The 18410-nt window shown below is 36.8% G+C and overlaps 2 protein-coding genes across 7 annotated transcripts in view; one reads left to right on the top strand and one right to left on the bottom strand.

Annotated features, from left to right (window-relative positions):
- The window catches only part of LOC101963893 (mediator of RNA polymerase II transcription subunit 23), a 62989-nt gene extending 60188 nt beyond the window's left edge, over nucleotides 1-2801 (bottom strand). For 3 of the 5 annotated variants that reach the window (XM_078019118.1, XM_078019115.1, XM_078019117.1), the window contains exons 1-3: nucleotides 2608-2800; nucleotides 2244-2275; nucleotides 2004-2091 (exon numbers count right to left, since the gene is read on the bottom strand). In XM_078019118.1, coding sequence (XP_077875244.1) covers nucleotides 2004-2091; nucleotides 2244-2275; nucleotides 2608-2655 — 168 coding nt within the window. In that variant the 5' untranslated portion in view covers nucleotides 2656-2800. Of the gene's footprint in view, nucleotides 1-2003; nucleotides 2092-2243; nucleotides 2276-2607 lie in introns of all 5 variants that reach the window. The other 2 variants (XM_078019119.1, XM_078019116.1) reach the window with 1 other exon arrangement.
- Nucleotides 2802-2957: 156 nt separating this feature from the next.
- The window catches only part of Enpp3 (ectonucleotide pyrophosphatase/phosphodiesterase 3), an 87823-nt gene continuing 72370 nt past the window's right edge, over nucleotides 2958-18410 (top strand). The window contains exon 1 of one of the 2 annotated variants that reach the window (XM_078019122.1): nucleotides 2958-3163. The gene's annotated coding sequence lies outside the window, so the exon portion shown is untranslated. The remainder of the gene's footprint in view (nucleotides 3164-18410) is intronic. The other variant, XM_078019120.1, reaches the window with a different exon arrangement.

Raw genomic sequence — 18410 nt, 5'->3', positions numbered from 1 at the left:
TGCAATTATAAAGGTTAAATTTCTACATTTACTGTATGGGACCTCCAAAAGTAGTTAAGCTTTCATTAACATTCATGGTCAAAACAAACTACATAAGGTACTGTTAGCAGTGCCCTTACTGCTAGATATAAAATTTTCTGCCACTGGATAAAAAAAAAAAATCTATTATGGATTAGTACATTAGCCTCATGAAAATTCAGTGTGAGTCTCATCCCTAGAACCCCAAATAAGAGCCCACTAAAAGTCCAATGACATATCAAATTTCTGACATGCAAAACTTATAAGTTTGATATCAAAAAGTTGGGCTCATATCAAAAGTTTGTCTTCTAGGATATCTCAAAAAAATCTCTATTCAAGAAGAGACTATAAGTCCTGCTTCTCTGTCGTTACAAACACTTCCATTATCGTACATATAACCATGATTGTTAAAATACCAATTGTATTTCTGGCTCCCCCATTAGAATATAATCTTTTTGAAAACAAGAGCCCTACCTTAAATCACAAAATTTTCAATGAATTTAAAATACTCAAATGTTTGAAAGATGCTCAATACTACTGAGAGAAATGCAAAGTAAAACTATACTGAGATAAAATTTCTCATGTGTCGATTGTATACAAAGACCAAAAAGTTACTAAATCTCTATTATAAGGCTATAAGAAATAGACACTCTTATACATAGATGTAATGAGAACTAACCGGTATGGCAGTTTAAGCAATTTCTATAAAAATTTTATATATTTTGGGGCTGGGGTTATAGCTCAGTGGTAAAGAGCTTGCCTCGAATGCATGAGGCCCTGGGTTCGATCCTCAGAACCACATAAAATAAATAAAAATAGATATTGTGTCCATAAAAAAATAGCATACATATGTAATCAAAAATACTACTTCCAGAAATTTATTTTATGTCTTATGTATAATATTATTCACTATACCACTGTTTAAAGTAGAAAAGTTAAAAAGTAATCTACATGTCATCTAGTAGAGGCTTGGTACATACATATATAGACTATTATACTGCTATAAGAAAGTAAAGAATCAGTCTTAATGGACTGATATGGAATTACTCCCAGAAATTATTAAGAGAAAAAAGGTGCTAATTAATGAGCAATACAAGTAATATGCAACAATACCAGAAAAATAATTCTGAGATGGGGATGTAGTTTAGTAATAGAGCACATGCATGGCATGTGTGAGGCGCTGGGTTCTATCTCAGGCACTGAATAAAAAAAGAGAGATTCTATTAAAAATACTTACTTTTAGAAGAAAAAAAATAGAATACTGGCTACAGATTGGAAAAGAACAGGTGACTTAGCTAAGAAAGACAGGAGACAGATTGGTCACTGGATCCATCCTTTTTTATCATTTGTATTTTGAATGATATAAAGACATCTACTTGAAAATAGTTAAAATAAAAATTTTAAATATAAATGTATTTATATTTATATATTTATATGATCCACATCTGAGTGGCAAATCTTACCACCTGTGGCTCACAAGCATACAGATCTCATTTCCCACCTATGGTAAACCATGAGAAGTTATTCTGGTGGTTATTCTTTGTTACTAAGTTGACTGCTACTTTTTTTACTATAATGTCTTCATATGTTTATTGTAGAAACTTTGTATCCTTACTGTAGCATCTTTGAATCTTTACTGTAGTCTTCGTATCATTGTTGTGCATTTTTTTACTGGGGAGTAAATAAAGGAAATTTTTATCTATTACCGGAAAATTTTCAAGTGTACTAACTAAAATAGCATGAAAATAGTTTTATATAGACTAACAAAAGAGTTTTAAAAACATCTCCCACAGTGCTGTCATCAATGTGAATTCTGTTACCCCCTTAAGTATACAACTTAAAAACAAAATGGAAACCAGAATAAAAGTGGATGGCAGTTCTACTTTTTCCTTTACTAAAAGATCTTAACAGCAACATCAAAGTAAATGTAAAAATGAAAGGGGCTGACAATCACTGGCTGAATGTATTAAAAATGCAGTGCTCACCTGAGAAAGACCACCCCAAAACTGTCTGAAGGCCCCCAAACAGCTAATTAGTTTTGTTTTTTCATCTTCCGGGGTATCCATAAACATCCTATAAGAGCAAAAATCAATTATTTGTCGCTAGTTTTAAAAAGATAATTACATAACTAGAATAGTGGATCTTATAACCCTCCACGCCAATGTAAGTAAAATCTTACAACGACATAATCCCATTAAAACCACAAAAATATTCCACGCACATACCCGGGGAAAGCCTCTTCTATGACTTCCGTTTTCTGTAAAAAACAAAATAAAACAAGTAAACTACCCGAATAAAAGAGGAGAGGGCTCCCCCTCGAAATATTGACAATGCGGCAAAGAGCAAGTCACCTAAATCAGCAACGCGCTGAAACTAACAATACCACTTAGATCTGTCCCCAAAGGGATTGTGAATTCAAAAGGACACTTCCATCTGACAGCAATTTGAGAATCACTAATCCCTCGCAATCACACTTGGTGTCAAAACAAAGGAGAGGCTGGAGAGGAGGTTGCCCAGGCCGAGTTCCTGAGGCTGCCTCTGTCACCCGCTCCTGAGCCACAATCCCAGGGCGACGGTAGATGCACTCACCACCACCTCCTCAAAAATGCTCTGCAGTTGTGTCTCCATCTGTACCATCGTCCCCCGGTCTTTCCCGGGCGCCCGACAAAGTGCAAGACTGGCCTGAGCACCGGCAAGAAGTAGCACAGGGGCGGAGTCTCCCGGAGGAAGCCAACGCTCTCACTCGTCGCTTCCTTCCATCCCGAGCCCTGCAACAGCAACCCATACGGAAGCCGGGAAGGTCCGGGTGCGCGCCCTTTACGAAACCCCCCAGAAATCAGTGGCCAAACCTGATGGTTCCGTTTGGAGAAGCGCGGCCTGAGAACTGCACGAGAGCGCCCCCTCGGCTGAGTCCAAAGCATCCCGAGTCGCGTCAAAAGCGGGCCGCCGCCTCCTGGCTGGAGCGGGAGTTGCTTTCTGTTTGGTGCTAACTTGTAGAAAGAAAGAAGCATAAGTCAGAGGCTGCCGCCTACCGAAAATGCCTGGGCTGACATGGGACCATCCTGATGTCTGTGAGTGGCCGACCTGCTGGAGGAGTTGAAACCACGCTTCTCTGGACCATGGGGATCATGTCTTCTCAACTACGGTAACCTCAGAACCTAAGCCCAGTGAGGAACACTAAGCCCGCTTTCACTGAATCATGGAAAACAACAACAACAAACAACAAACAAAAAACCCCGGAATGAATGCATCGTTATTGATTTTTGTTTAGAATTATTAAATAATAATATCTACTGTTTTTAGTTATAATCATCTAAAATAATTATAATTACAAGTTATTGAATACTGGTTGAGGTAGAGATGGGCTGGAAGGCTAATACAGCCCAAATTATTAAAATCCAAGTACCCTACCCACCTATTGTTCTTTTCTGTAGGCTCAACAGGTAATCTTACTGTGGATTATATTTCATTGGATTTTAGTTCTAAGACATTTTTTTTTGTTACTATTTGGCATATTTTCATGCTTACTCTTTGTGTTGTCCAAATTAGTGTATTCTTAGTGAATGCCAAGTAAATCTTAATATTGGCCAGGACTTGTATAATTAAGAAGGTAAAGTGGTCAGAAAAGAATTATATCTATTTTATAATAAAATAGAAATTAGTTTTACTTTATGCTTGCTGATGATCCACTCACAGACTAAAAATTGACTATACATTTCCAGAGCTTCTTAATGTGTTCCTCCCATGCTTATTTTTTATTTATATTTTATTTACAATGAAGCACGTAAAACTTAAATGTATAGATCCATGAACTTTGACGAGGTTCACACTTGCTCAACTAACACTTCAGTCAAGGTATGGAATATTTTATATCACCTTGGAAAGTTCCTGATGCCCCTTTGCAGCAAACCCCCACTCCACAAGACACATACTTTGAGTTTAAATAACCATTAATTAGTTTTTCATGGTTTAATATTTACATGGGGAATATTTTTCCCCATCTTAGCTTGCTTTCTCATTTTCAGAATTGTTCCTATGTTTAGTAGAAAATGTTAATTTGGATGAAGTAGAGTTTATTATTCTTTTTAATTTCATGGTTATTGTTTAGCAGCCTAAGGAAAAATTAGTATCTCCCTTAAGTGTTTTTTTTCCCTAGAAACTTTAGAGTTTTAGCTTTGATATATTTGAATTAATTTTTTGTGGATGGTGAAAGGAAGGCAAAACCACTCCTGATTTTTTTTTCTTAATATTTATTTTTCAGTTATCGGCAAACACAACATCTTTGTTTGTATGTGGTGCTGAGGATGGAACCCGGGCCGCACGCATGCCAGGCGAGCGCGCTACGGCTTGAGCCACATCCCCAGCCCCCACTCCTGATTGTTAATGGCTATTCAGAACTGAGAGTCTGATGGGCCCAGAAGATAGAATATCAAGTCCAAGGGGATTATTCTTGAGCAGTTTTTCCATACTAAATTTCAGATTTGCTTGGAGCATGTATGACTCCTTTTTACTTGCCTGTTACTCCATTTCTGAATAGTAATGTCTTATCATATGTGTTTCATACCATTGTATTTTGGAGGCATACAATTTGTTTTCTGGTTTCACAGGTTCATAGAGAGGAATTTGCCACAAGATGAATCATAACTCAGTTCTCATCCATTCAATCCTGCAACATTTATTGAAATAAGTTTTCTCTACTAAATGGCCTTGTATTAGTAAGGGTCTATTTTTGGATTTTATTTTTGTTCTACTGTTCAGTCCTTATGCTAATATCATAATATGCTCTAGCTGATAAGAAAGACTTGAAATAGTGGAAGTTGTCCAACTTTATTTTTTCATCCTTCTTTGACTATATTAGGTTCTTTGCATTCATATAAATTTCAGAATCAACTTGTCAAAAAATACTGAGATTTTTATTGGAATAAATGAAGTATATAGAGTAATTGTGGGGATAATTGATGCCTTAGCCATGTTGAGTTTTCAATCTATTATATTTCAGATCTTTCCACTTATTTAAATTTTTTAGCAATATTTTGTTTTTGGTGCACTGGACTTGCTAAAGTATACAGGTTTGTTAATTTGTTTCTACAAATTTTATAGTGTTTTCCTTGCTATTTCAAATAGCATTTAAAATATATTTTCAATTGTCTTTTGCTAGCATCTAGAAATAGAATTGATTTTTGTATATTAACTGTTATGCCCTTGGTGATTTCACTTATTAATGTTAGTAGTTTTTTGTAGATCCCTTAGAATCATCTGTGCATACAATCCTGGTTATCTGCAAAAGGAACAAATTCTTTTCCAATATATATCTTTTGCTGGTTCTTTTTCATGCTTTTTTATACCAGCTGGGACTTTCATTAGTACTGTGTTTAATAGAAGTGGTGAGGATGTATCTGTGCCTTTTTCTTTATTTTAGAGGAAAAATTGCCTTTGACCTTTAAGTATGATATTAGTTGTATGTTTTTCATTGATTGCCTTTAACATTTCATTGATCTATTTGTCATATTGAAGGAAGTCCCCTTATATTAATGAGAATTTTTCTGAAGAGATGTGGAAATTTGTCAAATGCTTTCTCTGCATCTATTGATGGGGACTATATGATATATTTTAAAGAAATTTACTCCTTTACTTTGTTAATGTGGTGAATTTAATTGATTGATTTTTGAATGATGAACCACCTTTGCTTCCATAGTAGAAATGCTACTTGGTCATGATATGTAATCCTTTTTAAATGTGGGATTCTATGTGTTAATAGTTTATTGACATTGTGCATTTTCTTTATATGTTACCATCACTATCAACCATTCATACATCTGTTATACCTAGTGGGTGATAAACTTTCTTTTCTTTCTTTTTAATTTTTGGTACCAGGGATTGAACCCAGGAGTGCTTAACCGCTGAACAACATTCCTAGCCCTTTTTATTTTTTATTTTGAGACAGAGTCTTACTAAGTTGCTTAGGTACTCACTAATGGCTGAGACTGGCTTCAAAATTGCCGTCCTCTTGCCTCAGCCTTCTAAAGTTCCCTTCACTTCTTTTGTGGCTATGGAAATTTACCAACTGTTAAAAATGTGCTACTAGTGAATGATAAAGTGAGGATTCCTCAGTAATTCCTGACAAAAACTTAGTTTCCTAACAATTGTAATGTGCAGATACAACCACTGTATGTCATTGTTAACCACACATGAACTATTGAAGTTTCCTTCTGGAGAATACCTTTGAGATTCAGATGTAGTGTGTTAGTTTACCAGTGCTGCCATAAAAAAGTACCACACTGGGCAGCTTAAAAAATAGAAATTCATTTTTTCACAATTCTGAAGACTAGATATCTGAGATGAAGGCATTAGTAGAGTTTGTTTTTTCTGACTCCTGTCTCCTTGACTTGTATTTGGGCATCTTCTTCTTTTGTCTTTTGTGGTCTTCCCTTTGTTCTTGTCTACATCCCAATTTTCTCTTTTTATGAAGACAACAGTCTTATTGGATTAGAACTCACACTAATGACCTCAAATTACTTCTTTAAAATATATAAAATATAGCTTATCTCCAAATATAGCTATATTCAATGGTATTAGGGATTAGGACTTTCAGGGGGACACAATTCAGCTCACTTTGCCCTCTGGTCCCCTAAATCACTATGCAAAATGCATTTACTTTCATTCCAACAGCCCCTAAAGTCTTTTTTTGGATACAATACCTTTATTTTATTTATTTATTTTTTATGTAGTGCTGAGGATCAAGCCCAGTGCCTCATATGTGCTAGGCAAGTACTCTACCACTGAACTACAATCCCAGCCCCGCCTAAAATCTTAATGCATTCTAGTATCAATTTTTTTTTTTGGGGGGGTACCAAGGATTGGACTCAGGGGCTCTCAACCACTGAGCCCCATCTCCAGCCCTATTTTATATTTTATTTAGAGACAATGTCTCACTGAGTTGCTTAGCACCTTGCTTTTGCTGAACGTTGAACTCGAGGTTCTCCTGCCTCAACCTTCTGAGCCACTGGGATTACAGGTGTGTGCCACTGCACCCGGTTTCTAATATCAACTTTTAAGTCTTAGATAATAATAAAGTATTATCTAAGTATCATCTAAATCAGGAATGGGTAAGACTTGATGTATCTTTTGTTCCAAAGAAAATTCAGCTCTGAAGCTGTGAACCTGTAAAACTAGATAACAAGTCATCTGCTTCCAAAATGCAGTGGTAGGACAGGCATATCGATAGACATTTCCATTCAAAAAAGGGGGAATTAAAAAGAAGAAAGGAGTCAAAGGATCATAAGTTCCAAGAAAGTCTGAAACTTGGCAAGTAATTTCAGTAGATTTAAGGTTTATGAATTTTTCTCTTTGACTTATTCTGTCTTCCAGGCCTACTGGTATGATGGTAAGAAGGAAGAGAGCTTCCACATGGTGGCATTAAGGTAGAGGTTATAGATGCCTGAGTGGGATGAAATAGGCATCCAACCATGACAGGGTATATGCAGTGGTGTTATTAAAGTCAGCAAAAATAGTAAGTTTATAAGAGTCAGATTTCACATGTGGGAGAAGTGATGTTTGTTTGGCATTGGAGGTTTTGATATGAACTGTAGAATTTTCAACATGTAGAAAGTTTTAGACATACATCTAAATGAGAGATGTAAATATGTGCATGCTCATACACAGACACACATACGTGTGTGTGTGTGTATGTGTGTGTGTGTGTGTGTGTGTGTGTGTGTGTGTGTGTGTGTTTCCTTTCTCTGGAAATGGTAGGGTTTAGGAGCAGCAGAAACTCATTGATCATTGGGGGTGAATAACCAAGGATTGAACTCAGGGGCACTCGACCTGAGCTAAATAAATACCAAGAATCTCTGGTGTTACGGCTGATCACAGAGGTAGGGCAGGGAATATACAAAATGAACATTAAGCCTCTTGCTTTACCAGAAAACAAGAAAATTCTTAAAGAATGATGTGGCACTTGAAGACATCCCTACTGACCAAATAAGGGACAACATGAGCATCAAAACAGTGATAATGATGGATTATAACCAATTGGATAAAATTGCAAGCCATGAGTCCACAAAGCTCTAAATACATAGATTAATAAAATTAAAGTTTTGGTGAGAAACAGTATACTTTAACAGCTCCAGTGTAACTACAAAAACAATACTTATTAATTCAAAAGGACAAAAAATAAATCAGGAGTGAGGTTAAAACTCAGTGGTAGAATACTTGTCTAGCATGTGCAAGATTCTGGGTTCCATCCCTAGTGCTAAAAAAAAAAAGAAAAAGAAAAAGAAAGAAAGCATCAGCCTCCAAAAAAAAAATAAAAAAATAAAAAAAAAGAAAGTAATGTCACAGTGGAGAAGCCAGCTGCCACCATCTCAATCAGATAATCAAAGTGAACATCATCATGGTCATGGGAAATCACCCTGATAGGATGTGATGAGAAGAACACTGCATTGCTTCTATTATTTTCTGCTAACATTGCATAACCCAAATTTAAAAAAGAAGAAATATGAAGTAAAAGCTTGAGAGACATTTTGTAAAACAACTGGTCTGTAATATTCAAAAGTGTCAAATGCAAGAAGAGCAGAAACTGACTGAGAAAGTCTGTTTCAGAGTGAAGGAATTATTCCATGACAGCTAAATGAATACATGATTTTGAATAGAATCCTCTTATTCTAAAGGACAGTTGACAAGACCTGAATGGGGTCTGAAGATTAGCTGGTAGCTGCGTGTCAATATTAATACCTTGATTTTTATGGTTATGTTGTGATTATATAGGAAAATGGAAGGTCAGTTCCATTCCTCAGGGCTCAAGTTGAGGCTGAACATCATAGCAGAAGAGTGTGGCAGAGGGAAGCAGCTCACATCATAGTGATTAGAAAGCAGAGCGAGAGGTTTCCATTTGCCAGATACAAATATATAACCCAAAGCCATGTCCCAATTCCCACCTCCTCCAGCTACACTCTACTACTTCAGTTACCACTCAGTTAATCCCTATCAGGGCATTAATTCACTGATTGGGTTAAGGCACTTGTGACCCAATCATTTCTTCTTTGAACCTTCTTACATTGTCTTGCATGTGAGCTTTTGGGGATCACCATATCTAAACCATAACAGCTGGTCTATCCATCATTGTTAAAACTGCTCCATGATAAAGACAGTCCCCTCCTAGTATCCATGGGGTACCCAAACCTACAAATCACATTCCTTATATAATGTGCCTTAATATTTGCATATAAACCATGTACATCCTTCCCATACTTTTACCATCCAAAATTACTTACAATACCCAGTGTACTATAAATGGTAAGTAAATATTTATTCTGTATTTTTTAGAGAATAATGACAATAAAAAGTCTTGTACATATTCAACTACAGATGCAATTTTTTCTCAAATATTTTCAATCTGTGATTGAATTAATGAATGTGGAACCTGTGAATATGGAAGGCCAACTGTATTTTGAAATAAGAGAAAAGGATTAATTAATTAAAGATATTTTTTCTGTGGTTGAAACACTTAGATTCTAAAGTATAAATCTCTAAATCAAATAGGTTTATTTTTAGTTAGGTGTGGTGGAACATACCTGTAAATCCAATGACTCTAGAGGCCGAGGGAGGACCACAAATTAAAGTCCAGCTGTGCAGCTTAGTAAAACCCTGTCTCAAAATTAAAAAATAAAAAGGTCTGGGGATATAGTTCTGTGGTAGAATGCCCCTGGCTTCAACCCCCAGTATAAAACACACACACACACACACACACACACACACACACACACGCACACACACACACACAGCTTATTTATGTAAGACAATATAGTATACATAGATGTGTATGAGTTTATTAAGTTTGATAAACAACAGTTCTCAAAGTGTGATCTGCCAACCTCTGGGATTCCAGGTATCTTTTTAAGGATTCAATAGGGTCAAAGCTATTTAAACAATAACACCAAGGTATCATTGGTTGCAGTTTGTTCAGTTTCACCCTGAAGGTTGGGGCCTGGGTATATACCACTTAGAATAGTCAAGACCTGAAAATCAGGATGATTAGTTGGAGTCAGCAGCTATGACCTGATTGCTTGGGTTTGTAAATAATGGAGTGAGCTCTGAGAATAATGGAAAATAAATAAAATAACACTTGGTTTGGAAGATACACTGGCCCATAGCTGAGGGTGAGAGAATGGATATGTCTCTCAAAGGAATGGGATAAAGTAACACTAAAAGGTAACTGGAATTTGTGGATGCTGAAGAGATGAAATAGCTAGAGAGCTGTTGGAGGAGGAGAGTAAAGAGTAGGGAATAATCTAGCATATGCCATCAACATGTGAGGAACTTAAAGGCATCTTCTGTATTTTGTTTTCTACTTAAAATTCTAGTATAATGCTGCACACATGGTAGTAGTTTAATAAATGTGTTTAGAATGAATGAATGAATAAAATGAAACAATATTGAGATTGAAAAGTAACCTGCAGAGAATAAGCTGAGTTATGAAATGAAAATTCCATTGGTTAAGATCATAAAACTTCCATTGACTAAAAGTTTAGTGGTTTTAAGGAAGGCAAGTGTATTAGGGTTCTACAGAGCAATAGAAACAATAGGGATATATATATATATATATATATATATATATATGTCGTATTGTAACATATAAATCCTATGAAATATATTGGCATCTTTATACACACACACACACACACACACACACACACACACACCATGAAATATTGCTAACCATTTAAGCATACCTGAGATCTAGTGCCCAAAGATTTTACTAGGGCTCCATCACATAGGCATAATTTACTCCCTATGTAACTCATCTCAGTCTCCACTCCCTCCTTAGGTTGAGCTGATTACTCATGACCTCTGCCAACACATATAACAAATCACTCTGTTTTGTGTATCAGGGGGGTTACTCAAGGCACCAATCAAGCCAAAACACATCTATTAGGCATGACATTTCTAAGGTTTAGAGATTACCTCTCAGAAACTAAGGGCAAAATTCAGGTCCCTCTTTGGTCAGTTAAATTATTTACAAGGTCACACAATGCTTTTTACTTTGCAGCCGCCCCTGCATCTATCTACATTCTTCACTACACACACAAACACTGAACTGGTTAGATGATGTTTCTTTATAGGGTTACTCAGAATGGCTACCTATTGACATCCTTCCCAGCCTCACAACTATCAAAAAATTCCCCCCTTTAAACTTCCAAACACTAAAAAAAAAATTTAGATTTCTCTTATGAGAGTCTTAAAAACAGGATAAGGATTTTCTCTCCCCTTTTAATTTTTATCATAAGTCTTCTATACCACCTGATAATGGACCTAGCCATCTTAGAAGGTGAGGGAATTATGAAAAGTAGATAAGATAGTAGTATGGTTTAGATGTGTTCCCTAAAGGCCCACAAGTAAATAAGTGCTGGTCTCCAGCCTATGGCACTGTATGGAGGTGGTTGGAACCTTTAGGAAGTGGGGCCTAGTGGAAGAAGTTAGGTCATTGGATATGTACCCTTGAAGGGGACATAACAATCCTGGTCCCGTCCCTGTCTCTCTTTTTTTCCCTACCCATGGGGTTGATACCACCAGTTACTGGTGACAAGTTCTGCTCCCTCACATGTTGAAGTATAACATTAGAGAAACATGCCAAGGCAAGCATATAAAGCAGAGTTTATTTTAAAAGGGGTAACATAGACTTCTCCTAGGAGAGATAAGGGGACCATAGCTGGTATTCTGGTATCCCAAGAAGGGAGGGTATCCTGGCTTTCTTTGTTCTCCTGATTTCTGGCCCTTATTTCTCTCTTTCTTGCATGCTTCATGAGGCCTAGTAGATACTCTGTGGGATGGAGCAGCCCAGGACACAGTAGTTAATTAACTTTATAACTCCTTATAGGGAGGGGAAATTCCTGGAACAGGTTACCTTAACAACAGGTTGGAGCAGGGGCAGGTTATCTTGATAGGGTGGAAGGGCTCTGAAGGCTTTTCAGTCCCTCAGGGTGCAGTCTCCAACTTCCCAGACTCACTCAGATTGGCCTTCTAGGTCCCACCGGATTTACCTATCTATACTAACTGCCTCTTTTAATTCTGGCTTCATTGTGAGCAATTTTGTGAGCTATTAGCTAAGAAATGTGGCTGTCTTCTAGAAGTGGGAAAAGGCAGTGAAACAGATTCAGTCCTGGAACTTCCAAAAATGAATCCAATCTTGTTGACACCTTTATTTTAGCCCAGTGAGATCTGTATTGAATTTGTAACCAACAGAGCTGAAAAATAATAAATTTGTGTTGTTTTAAGCCACTTAACTTGTAGTAATTTGCTAGATCAGTTAAGAAAATCAATAGGATGCGAAGACTAATGTAATATGTCAGTATAAAGTATCTTGATTGCCTGAAAGGAATAGTAGAAATTATTTGATTTATTTATGATTTATTGTAAGATAATACTTTTTTTGAGAACTAGAGACTTTTAAAGTTCACTTCTTAGAATATATTCATTATTAGAATATATTCACTTCTTTTTTAGAATATATTCACTTTTGATGTTGAAGATGTCAAGTGTGAGTTCCCTAACCAAATCAACTTCATTAGGCTCAAACCCTAACCAATCCTTTCTGGAAAACTACCCTCACATCCTCAGCGTTTATCTTGGCTAATGGCACCACTGTTGACCTAGTTGCTGGGGTGTAGAATCACTTTCTGAGCTCAGTGGTGCTGCTTTCATTATAGTTCTCAAGCTCAGTACTTATTTTCTATTTCCACTGTCCTGACCTAATTGTTCATCTCTCACCTGAATTATGAAAGCCTGGTCTCTTAGCTTCACCTCTCCTCATTCTGGTTCATTCCATTCTCTGGAACCAGAAAAAACATCTTCAAGTGTATCTTCCATCATGCTATTCTCCAGTCCTACTTTGACTTTCTATTTCCTAAAGAATCAGATTTAAATTTTTTTAGTCCAAATATTTTTTTCTTTTGCCACAAGTGCCTTAATTCTATGCAGGTTGAATATCTTATACTAACAAAATGTTGACAGCATGTCAAATTGTGTGATTTTATATCTGAAAGAGTCAATTTCTTAGTAAAAACAAAATCCAAAGACCTATAGATTTGCTGAATTTTCCCAATACCTGATATTTTGAAGATGTTTTATAGATGACTTCTCTTGAGGTTTTTTCTGGTTTTGGTTCTGGGTACCAAATCCAGGGCCTCACATATTACAAGTCTACTCTTAGAATTCTGATTTTATTGAAACTTTTTGTGGATGAGATTACATTTGACATGTGAATTAATCCATTAGCCATGCATTTTGATAAGTGCAATTATATTTTTCCCAGGTAAGAATTACTTTTGCTAATATTTTCCTGAAGGGAATCATGATTGACTCAGTGAGAACAGAATACTATGATAACAATCAAAAACAAAACCCAACAGAAATATCTCTATTTGGCCTTTCCCACTGATAAACCTATTTATAAAATTCTAATGCCTTTTTAAACAGTGGGCTTTCTTTCTAATATAAAAATACATGTGTGTATGCATGCACGCACATAGCAGATCTACTGACTTCCTCATTAATTGTGGTTTAGTTAATCAGACAGATGAATCATGAGAGCCATGACAAGTTTTTTAAGTTCAGTTCTTTCTTAGAAGATATTCATTTCACTTTCGATGTTGAGGTCTGGTGTTGAGAATGAAATATTAAGTATTTCTTTGCAACCTTTAAAACCTGATCTTTATCATGAACTCAAACTTAAACTTGAAGAGAACCCTTAAGCTAACAGAAATATAGCCTTTCGGGTTTAAAATGAAATTAAACATTAAAATGGATAATTTTCTTACAAAAGGAATCCATCACAAAGCCTGCTTTCCACCTCAACCTAGGTTGATCATCCAAACTCTGGCTCTTTTCACTCCCTGCTTCCAAACCTGCTCCTTCTAGAAGCTGTCCCCACCCAGCTCAGTAGGTGGCAACTCCATCTCCATGCTTCCAGTGTCTCAGATCTAAGGTTGGCAAACTATAGCCTGCTGCCAATTCTGGCTTGTCATCTATTTTTGTATGACTGGAAAGCTAAGAATGGCTTTTATTTTTTGTTTGTTTTCTACATCCTCCCACTAGGTTGTAAGATCTGTCAGTGCAGAGATCTTTACTCCTTAGACATATAATACACTCCCCTAAAAAAAAAAGAAAAGAAAGAATAAAAATTATCTTTAAGCTCATCACCCAGAAAAAAAAATAATACACTCCCCTAAATATTCATTGTATAAATAGGACAAGAGGATGCCACCCATCCTCAGACTGATCTACCCCTTCAGAAACACACATGTAGAAAATTGCCTGTGTGTGTGTTCCCTGAATTAGGACATTATAAGGTGTCACTAGAACAATGGTTTGAGTCCAAGGCACCTGGAAGGCCAGTGATAGCCCAGATACCTCTTGGCCCAGTGGAAAAAGTTCTTGAATGAGTTCTGCATACTTTTTTTAGTCCGACATTGTAAGTACTCCCAGATCCCACTTTTGTTTTAGAAGTATTTCCTGATTGCACTGGACACCAACTGTTTCCATGAAAAGATTAACTTGCAGCAGGGAGCTCACTCAGGGATGTTATTTGTCCCAATGTTTGTGTTCAGAATTTTCTTGTTTTTTCTTTCTTTTTCTTTCTTTTCTCCTCTCTGTCTTCCCTTCCTTCTTCTCTTTCCTTCTCCTCCCTCCCTGTGTCTTCCCTCATTGATAAGAGGATCTAAAACATTCAATCAAGTTCCTTCCTCTTTTGTATTTTTTATTTATTCTCTTTCCCTTCCTTCCTCCTCTCTTCCTTCTTTCCTCCCCTCTTCCTCTCTCTCTCTTTTTCTTTCTCTTCCTACAAAAACAATTCAGGATTTATCATAAATTTTAGCTGCATTATTAGTATACAATTTTGAAATTCTTTAAATATTTGCTGAGGGCCATTACCAAGTAGGAATGACGCATCGAAATTTCCTTGCCAAGCGTACCCCATGCTGCTTAGAGGACATTTGATGGAACATTGCATGCATGCTTTAATAAGGTGACCTTGCTCAAGGACCAAGGCGGATTCGGGTTTAGAGCTGATCAGGTTTGAGGAAGTAACCGGCTCCTTGAGTTTAAGGCGTTGCCAGTTTAAGATAATGGGTTTTAGGGAAGTTGGAAGTTGAAGATTATTGCTGGGATTAGGGTGTTCCTGCTGCTTGTTCCCATTGAGTTCTCGTGAGATTAAAATGGGATTTGGAGAGAGCCTCGTGGAGTAGGTGGTTTGTGCGGGAGACAGCAGAACGCGTTTGCCCCTGGACCTGTGTGGAGGTGGTGTGAGAGCTGGAATAAAGAATTGCTGTTTGAACCTACAAAGCTGTGAGTGCCTCGTGATTCTGGTGCCAAGCCGAGACATTGGCCTTGGCAAATATTAAAAAATATATACCTCTTTCATCTCCATATATGTTTTGGGGGAAAGTTGGCCATATATAATATGTAATATTCTCTCAATTGGTGTGTAAGAATATGTTGGTGTTCTCATTTTGAGTTTTCTCATTGGCCTTTCTAGCCATTTGAATGGACACTGTAACGCCAGATTCGTGGGACCCCCAATAGACCTCCAGGAGCCAAATCCGATGCAATCACTCAAGAGTCTTTATTGCAAGCTGGAGCCTGGACTCACTGTTTCAGACGCAGGAGTCCTGAGGAGTGAGTCCTGACCCTTAGTTCAGTGAGGATTTATAGGTTTTTTGGGGATACTCTGTGCATCACAACATCACACAGCAAATCATTTCATACCACTGGAAAATCAAACAAGAATTCTTAACATTGATTAGCACGTTCACTGGTGGGAACGAGTTGGGTAAGGGTGATTTGTTATTTCAAGTGGTGGATACATTTGAACTGATTGATTTAGGCGTGAGGGGTGTATGCGATAAACTTGTAGGGTTACCTAATCATGTTGTTAATCACCAAAACTAATGGGAGGGTCACCTGACATTTCACATATTTTCCCTGTCTCATTCTGATTGGTTGTTGCTATGGTTTGACATTAGGTTTTTGGTCTTGCGTTGCTGAGTCAAGGCTATTTGGTCACTACAGTTAGAGGTATCTGGTTCCACAGGCCTTTCCTGGAATTTAGGAACGCTTGGTCAACCCCTACCCCTTTGGACAGGCCTTGCTCTGAGGTAGAGCCTATTTTCTTCAAAATGGGGTCACTTTCGTTTCTCAACACCAGAGGGGATTATATCAGAATCTACCAATTGACAAAATATTTTTTGTATTCCTAATCTCTTGGTACATATGTTGAATAGTGTGGTAGGTGGTATGTTCATAATTTTATTTGAAACTGTTCTAGAACTAATTTATGTTTTTAACCTGTGTTGTCTAATTTGGCAAAAGTTCCACAGGTTCATTGATTGTATAAAAACACAGAGAACTTGTTTCCTTTTATCTTAAAATTGCATACTTCAAGTTTCAAAGGCATTTCATGGTTAAATATTCCAAAATATGTTGAATGGTTTAGTGGAGATACTATAATTTTATAACTAGTCATGGTATCTTTGAGTATTCATTTTTGCTTCTATAATATATATGACAGAATGTCAACTTTGTTTAGAATTTCAGTTTGCAAGGTGTTTCTTTTATGGACATATTTATCATTCACTATTTTCACTTGGTCTTTTGAGAGTGAAGTATGAATTGCTTAGTGACTCTCCTCTCCATCCTCACAGTATTCCCATGTAGAGCATACAAGGAGTCTAGACCCATAAAACTGCGTACCTCCTTTCCTTTTGGCAGGCACTTTCATGACATTAACAATCAATGTAGTGAAATCTGCCTCATAGTTAAAATCTGGTTGTGCCTTTTGTCAGGGAGGCATTTTGCAGGACTCGGCAATATGAATCTTAGGTGTTAGCATTAGAGGTAAAAAGCATCTTTGAAAATACTCTTATTTTTAATCATGAAATCAGTTATATGTAAGGATGAGCATACCAATAATATATATATGCTAATAATATATATATAATTTTAAAAATAATAATAAGACAAATATCTGTGTGCTTTCATGAGATTAAGAAATGAGGCATTGAGGGCATGTTGGTGCATGCCTATAACTGCAGCTACTCAGGAGTCTGAGGCAGGAAGACCACAAGTTTGAAGACAGCCTGGCAATTTACATTAGACTATATCAAAATAAAATAAAAAGTAGTGGGAATGTAGCTTACTGGTAGAGCATTTGCTTAGCATGTGTAAGTCTCTGGGTTCAAACCCCAGGACTGAAAATTAGAAAGGAAGGGAGGAAGGAAGGAAAATATTGCCAAAAACAGAGAATCCCAATGTGATATCCCCTTCCCTCCTCCCAGATGTAACCACTCTCCTGACTCTTGATTCAGTCATTCTTATTATTTTCTTTATATTTTTAGCTACTTATATGTTCCCTTCATTTACTTAAGATGAGTGGCAAGCATAAAGCTAGGTATATAAGGTAAGGACAATGTTACCACCACTAATAAAAGTCTTCCAAGAAAAAATAAGCGAACAAAGTCTCTGGATCAGGGACAGAAAGAGAGAGAAAGAGAGAGTGCAACATTGATATCAAGGAATCAGCTCACCTGACTGTGGGGACTGGTATGTCCAAACTCCAAAGGACAGAGAATGAGGTGGCAATGTAGACTGGTAGGCTGAAACTGCAGGCTAATGCTGCTGTCATAAGATAAATTTTCTTATCTGATAAATTCAACTTTTAAAGTCCTCCAGTGACTAGATGAGGTCCACTCACATAATAAATGATAATTTTTAAAGTCAACTGATTATAGTTGTTACCACATCTATAAAATATCATCATAGCAACACCCTAGATTTGTGTTTGATTAAATAACTGACTATTGTAGCTTAACCAAGTTGACACAAACAGCCTTCACAGGGGGGAAGATAAAAGTAGGAGCCTCAGGAATCAGGCTTAAGGCAGAGCAGAAAGAATGTCACAAGTTCAGAAGCCCACAAGAACTTAAAGCATATGACAGATGACTACATAAAAACCATGGGTCCTGGGAGTTCCCTGATTTTGAAGCAAATTTTGATATAGGCTTCATCATTCTTTTATAAAATCAGTATGACACAACAATAAGACTCTCTGAAGTGGTATCTCACTTCTGAAATATCACCAAAAGGAGTTCTTGCACAGATGACCAAGCCCCTTGGGTGAACTTACCTGTAATATATGCAAGTTTGATTAGCGTAGAGTGAATGTTTGCCTAAGAGAATTTTAAAATGCACTATTTAAGGCAAAGTATTTAGACTGACCTTTACTGCATAAAATATCACTTGGAGGGATATTTTTAAAAATTCTGAAGACTTAGCAAAACTATGGAAAGTTCTAATTCAACCCAAAGAGTTTGGGCTTCAGAATTAGAAAACAAACAAACAAA

The sequence above is a fragment of the Ictidomys tridecemlineatus genome, chromosome 8, assembly GCF_052094955.1.
Source record: "Ictidomys tridecemlineatus isolate mIctTri1 chromosome 8, mIctTri1.hap1, whole genome shotgun sequence".
NCBI classification, from domain to species: Eukaryota; Metazoa; Chordata; class Mammalia; order Rodentia; family Sciuridae; genus Ictidomys; species Ictidomys tridecemlineatus.
This window is presented reverse-complemented; position numbering and strand designations above follow the sequence as displayed.